The sequence below is a fragment of the Equus caballus genome, chromosome 2 (genome assembly GCF_041296265.1).
Source record: "Equus caballus isolate H_3958 breed thoroughbred chromosome 2, TB-T2T, whole genome shotgun sequence".
Taxonomy (NCBI): domain Eukaryota; kingdom Metazoa; phylum Chordata; class Mammalia; order Perissodactyla; family Equidae; genus Equus; species Equus caballus.
Window position 1 is genome coordinate 285071 of NC_091685.1, and position 6195 is coordinate 291265.

The 6195-nt window shown below is 46.2% G+C and overlaps 1 protein-coding gene across 1 annotated transcript in view; it reads left to right on the forward strand.

Annotated features, from left to right (window-relative positions):
• CYP2J2 (cytochrome P450 family 2 subfamily J member 2) overlaps nt 1-4401 on the forward strand; it is a 40367-nt gene extending 35966 nt beyond the window's left edge. The window contains exon 9 of the mRNA XM_023628690.2: nt 3917-4401. Coding sequence (XP_023484458.1) covers nt 3917-4203 — 287 coding nt within the window. The 3' untranslated portion in view covers nt 4204-4401. The remainder of the gene's footprint in view (nt 1-3916) is intronic.
• Nucleotides 4402-6195: the final 1794 nt, after the last annotated feature.

Consider the following 6195-nt stretch of genomic DNA (forward strand, 5'->3'; position numbering starts at 1 on the left):
TTTTATACTTCTAGTGTAGTGTATACTCTCTAGCACAGATAGAATGTAACTCACCTTCCCACTTAGCGGCCCTTCCACTTTAAGATTCACTGAGTTCATGTCAAATGTATCAGTTAGCATGTTCCTGCATAATAAACAGTCCAAAATGCAGTGGCTTAAAACAGTAAGTATGTATATTGCTCACAAGTCTACAGGTCAGCTAGGTAGCTCTGCTGATCTTGACTGGGAGGTCAGCTGGCTGAGGGCTGATCTAGGATGACTTCAGCTGGATCAGTGAGGCTGTTTTCCATGTTCTTTCTTGTCCTCCAGCAAGCTAGCCTGGCTTCTTGACATGGTGGTGATAAGATCCCAAGAGGGAGAATGGAAGCACACAATGCCTCTTAAGATCGAGGCTGGGAACTGGCACACCGTCACCTCCACTGCGGTCTGTTGGCCAATGCAAGTCATAAGCTCAGCCCCAATTAAGGCGAGGAGGAGAATTGTACAATTTCTGGTGGGAAGGGCTATGAACTCACATTACAAATGATATAGATACAGGGGGAGGGGAGGCAATTGGAGCCATTTTTTCAGTCAATTGTTATCACTCTCTCTTGTTTTGACTGAGAAGAATGAAATTCAGAGAAGGCAAGCAATTTGAGGATTACCACAGAACGTCCGACAGAGTGAGGACTAGTTAGAACAAGAAATAAAAACCTGAAAAATCCAATGAATTAACAAAATGTCAACGCAACTGTCTGGGTTTTTTCCACCACACTGTGGTCTTTGGCACAGAGTGGCTTCCCCTTGTCCTTGGCTTTGCACTTTCTAAAGACAGCGTCCCTGGAAGAAGGAGATGTGGACAGCTTCTTCCATTCTCTTGGACGAGATCACCAGGTGTGGCATTCCATGTGCCTAATCAGGGCAGATTGCAAAGCTTTTGTTGCAGGCTCCTATTTTCTTTCCTCGTGTAAGTCCTTGCTGTTTGATTCAACAAGGCAGCAGCCAGCTTCATGAAAGGCAAGAGTCCAGGTCCGCACTGTTCAAATAAAATCATTGGATCATAGGAGATAAGTCGGGAAGAACTTTGCCCAAAAAACCCTAGGTTTGTTCTCTCATTTTACTAATGAGTTAACTGGCCTGCTTAGTTAGTGACAGCTAGTTAGTTGAAACCCCAAGGACAAGGCCCAAGTTTCCTGGAATCCAGGCTGAAGCTTTGAAATCAAGTAGTCTTCATTTTCATGCTTTTGAAAGCAAATTCATACCTGCCACCTTATTGGTATCCTCAGCCAGCCACATAATATAGTTAGGGGAGAGATTATTTCATGTGTTTGACACGTGGTGAATGTTTAACTGTGTGAGAGTGACCCGCCGCCCACAGCTGGTTACTGACGGAACCAGTCCTTTGACCCTAGTTCCTGACTCTGTGGGTATAGTTTTGTCCTGATGAATGGACTCTTCCAGGAGGATTATTCTTGGGTATTTGCAATACTGCTGAGTTTTTATTATTCTAACAAATTTCCTCATCGCATTCTTTGTGACAGGTAAAGAGATAAGGAAGAGGGGAGCACAGGGGCATTAGACACATGCTGGTGAGAAACACAGGCACAAAACAATGCAATGATGATACCATTGTGAAGCACATTTACATTAACTGCACACTTTTGCAGGTCCAGTCTAACTTTCTTTCCTCAACAATCCCTAATTGGTAGATGGCAAAATGGAGGCATGCGTACGCTACGATTTCCAAGAGCATTTCACTACATGGGAAAATACAAAGTAGCAAGTGCAGCATGTAGAATTAACTATGGATGATAATACAGCGATGGTCTGCAGGGGACTCCCCACAAGGACAGCAGGAAATATGTCAAAGTGTTAACAAGGATGTGGTCTGGATTATGGGGTTACAAACATCTTTTACATCTTTCGTTGTCTTCTTTATACTTGTCTTCTCACACCTTTTTTTTTCTTTGCAGTGACAATGTGTTACTTAGAGAGGAAGTAAGTTGTTAGAGACCACGCAAGAGAGATGGTGGTAGTGACCGCTGTGGGCTGTTGTGGGTGAGGCGGGATTAGCAAAGGAGAAGGGGCAGCTGAAACCGAGTGGGTGTCAGAGCTCAAGGGAGCTGAGGTGGGGTTTGCATGGGTGGCTGGGGCAGTGATGGGAGATAAGCTTTATATGAGGGAGACTGATCCAAGAAGGAAACATACTAAGGATATTTGGCAACCATCAGAATAGTAAATAATTTGTCCAAGAAATAGCAGTGGGAACTAGTAGATGAAAGTTCCGTGAGGAATGGTTTATTAACATAGTCTCAAAGTATTTATTAGTGAGAAAGAGAAAAAGAATAATTTTACAGGAGAGAATTTGGTAAACACCTTAATCAAGAGATCACAGTTATCATCACCAATAATGGGACAAGTCAAAATCATGAGCCACCTGATAGGGTCAAATGAGAAGAACACAGTATCACTTTGGTGAAATTCCTCCCCAAAATGCGTAGCCTCCCAACCTGAATCTAATCGTGAGGGACCATGAGAGACATTTACCAAATAATCGGCCTGTCATCTTCAAAAATGCTGAAGGCATGAAAGCTGCGGAGTCACTCACGTGACAGCCAAATGCAACACCTGACTCTCAGCTGGATCCTTTTACAATAAAGGACATTATTGGGACAACTGCCCAAATCTGATTGGGATCTGAGGAGAAGAAGAAACAATGCATCAGTTCTGATTTCCTGATTGGGTGGTTCTGTTTTGGTTATGGCGGAGAATGTCCTTATTTGTAGGAAATACATACTAAAGATTTCATGGATAAGGTAGGCAATTTACTCTCAGATAACTCATGAGAAACAAGTTGTTTGTTTTATTCTTACAGGTTTTCTGTACTTTGAAATTATTTTAGATTAAGAGGCATGGTATGGAAAGGATCCCAGGAAAGATTTGTGATATACTGAAAGCTATTTTAGTAATGTTACCACCCAGAAAATCTTATTTAAAGGTAGTGCTTTAAACTGTGTCTCCATTTTTCGAGAATTAACCAGGTAAAGTTAATGATAAGCTATTTTACAGCTAAAATGTTTATTATTATCCGGGTGATGCGATAAAATACTTGGTTTTGCTGTATAAATTATTAAATGATTTGGTCTGTTTGCATTCAGTGTGCAGCCCACACAGTATATAAAATGAAATTCCCATCTTAAGCATACGCACACATTTCCACACAAATGCCTGGAGAGGTCACTCAATTTACCCCAAATCACTGGAAAGTGGGAAGAGTTGAACTGCATCTCCATCCTTCTGCTCCCAGTTCTGAACTCACGTCACAGGTAGTGAGATATGGATGGACAGTGCCAAGTGGGAGCCGTGGAGTGAAGGATCCAGCCTAGGCTCCCACATTAGAAGCAGAGACCCTTTTCGGGGAAGGACTGCTGTGTATAAGGAGGACGGAATCCATGGCAGCGAGGCCCACAGTCAGTAAGGGGGAAACGTAGGGAAGGATGCTCTGGACACTAGAAACCCTGCTCTGATACTTACTTGCTTATACTTTGGGACAGTTTTCTTTTAAGGATTGAAAACATTAACACAGGGTTTTTTTGTTCTGCTTTCTGTGAATTTTTAAAAGCCTTTAGAGTAGACATCCACTTTCTGGGTCCACCTAGGCCTCCCACTTCTGTCGTCCTACACCCTGCGTCTTCACCCCTGCGTCGCACCTGCCTCACCCCTGAATGCGTTGGAGTTTGTGAGTACAGACTTATGCTTTCTGTGCTTTGGTTAACCCAGGTGGTTGCCAGGTTGAAGGAGTCACTGTGTGTAGGGCCCTGGGGCCTCTCCGGCCCTTTCCTCTGCTCAGGTTTTGGAGGATGTGGTGAAGCTTCCAGTGCCTGTTGCACACTGGCACCAGCTGGAGGGTGACGTCTCGTCTCTTCTGGTCTTGCAGGAAAGCGCATGTGCCTTGGAGAGCAGTTGGCCAAGTCTGAGTTGTTCATTTTCTTTACGTCCCTTCTGCAAAGATTTACCTTCAGGCCCCCAAGCGATGAGCAGCTGAGCCTGAGGTTCAGAATGGGCCTCACCATCGCCCCCGCCGGCCACCGCATCTGTGCTGTTCCTCGGCAGGAAGGTGTTGCAGCCAGAGGAGAAAGTGAGCAAGAGGAGTCCTCTGAGGGCTCTGGCCCCTTCTCAGAAGTGAGGGAGCAGGATGAAGGCGGCTCCGAGGAAAGATCATAGGAAGCGAGCTCAGAGGAAACGGGATCCAAATAGCCGCTTTGCGGTCTCCTCCAGTGTAGCCTGGAGCAAATCATTTGTGTTGTGAATGAGATGCACAGAGAATAATAATTCCTTCTCTGAAGGAAGAATTGCCCTAAGAATCAGAGGAAACAATGGACTTTAAGTGATTTGAAAGCATAAAGCACATCATAAAAGTGATAGCTGTGGTCTGCTTCCTTCCTTCACCGTGGATTGACTTCTGGCCTGTTGACAGGGCTCGGGTCCAGGTGACACCACGTGGCTGGTGAGGGTGGCGCCTTGGGCCCTGGGGTGGCCGCAGAGATTGGCCGTGAAGGCGCTCACTCTTGGCGGTGCTGTGGGAGATTTATTTGGCTCCTGCCTCCGAACGGGGCCTCGGGCAGTCCAGTCCGCAGGGCAGGCTCTCCCTATTTGGATATGAGACAGGCTTCTGGGAAGAAGCGGCGTCTGTGCTTTACCTAAGGAAACACTACCTTGGCCTTAGATCCAAGACCAAGTAGAGTGTGACCACGATAAATAAACCTGGAAAGCAGGTTTGGGGAACAAATGTGGAAATACTTCCTATCTTTAAAGAGACCTTCTTGCTTCAAGTCCTTTATCAACCAATTATTCCCAAGCCCTTTCACGTTGGATTTACTGTGTGGTAGGTGTGGTCTTTTCTGGCCAATAGATTGTCAGCCTTTGAGGGCAAGTATCACCAGCGTAAACTCAGAGGCGCCTGGTAGAGTATTTTTTGGTGGGGACCCAGAAATGCTGGAGTCCTGCTCGACCCGACCCTCCTGCGTGAGTCGCTGAGGGGACGTAGTGGCCGTGAAATGGGAGGCCAGGTCACACTGATGCTCCACGGAGCTTTGACAGCAGCCCAGTGCCACGAAACACACACACAAACCGGTAAACGGGACTCGACTGTACAGAAGGGCTTTTTCTGTTAGTCCCAAATGATGTGAACAGCTCAGAACCAAGTGGGCCATGAGACCATAGGGCTTTTCTTTTCTGTTGTTTGGGCTGCAGAGAAAAGCAAATTCAGTGGACACCACTGGAAAGGGAAACAGAGATAGGGGGAGAGAGAGAGTTTGGCTGGAGCTGACCTGAGCTTGTCTGGGAGTCATGGGTACTTCTGGAAGAAAGGATTGGGTTTCCTAATGTGTGGGAACAGGACTTGGTCCCATTTGCCTTGTAGAAGAATGGGAAGTAAGGACCCAACCACCCCCCCCCCCCCCCCCCGCCCCGGGCGCACTTTCTTTGTAACCTGCTGGAAAGCTGCATCTCTAGAAAACACCCAAATGATAGTCCTAGAAGAAGACCAACCAAATCAGGCCTTGAACTTCCCGAACGGCTTGTCTTCCATTTTTTTGCCCCTCCAATCAGATCACCCAAGGAGGAGACTTCTACTTTACAAAATACTTTATATTATGTGCTCAGGCTCCTCACTGGGAAAATGAAGGACTCTGTCAAAGTCATCTCTCAGTTCCATTCTTGCTCTGCTCTGCATTGTCTGTGATTCTGGATGGGCTGGGGTTCACCACGCCTTGGGGAGTAACTGTAAAACCATGGGTGCTCACCCTGACCTACTGGATGGAATGGGCCCCAAAGCCAAGCAGAGTGTGACCACAATTAACCAGAAACCTTGAGGAATTGATGATTGGGAGTAATTGAATTTTTTGGCCACGTGAAATGTCTCCCTTTTTTCTCAAAACTCATTTGAATATGGAAGATTTTGTTATCTGCACTTTTGTAACTCTTAGTCCCTTTCTATGTTGGAAGCTCCAGGGCCCCTACCCTCTTCCTTTGTCTGGGTGCCTGACACATAGTGCACAGGCATATGACGTTTTCTGTGGCTGTGGACGAGACACAGACTTTACTGGAAAGCAACCCAGGCTGTGAAACTTCTCTCCAGCCTTGTCCTGTGGAGAGACACACACACGCAGGCTGCGGTGTAAACTTAAAATGAGGCTGGAGAGCAGAGGACTCAGG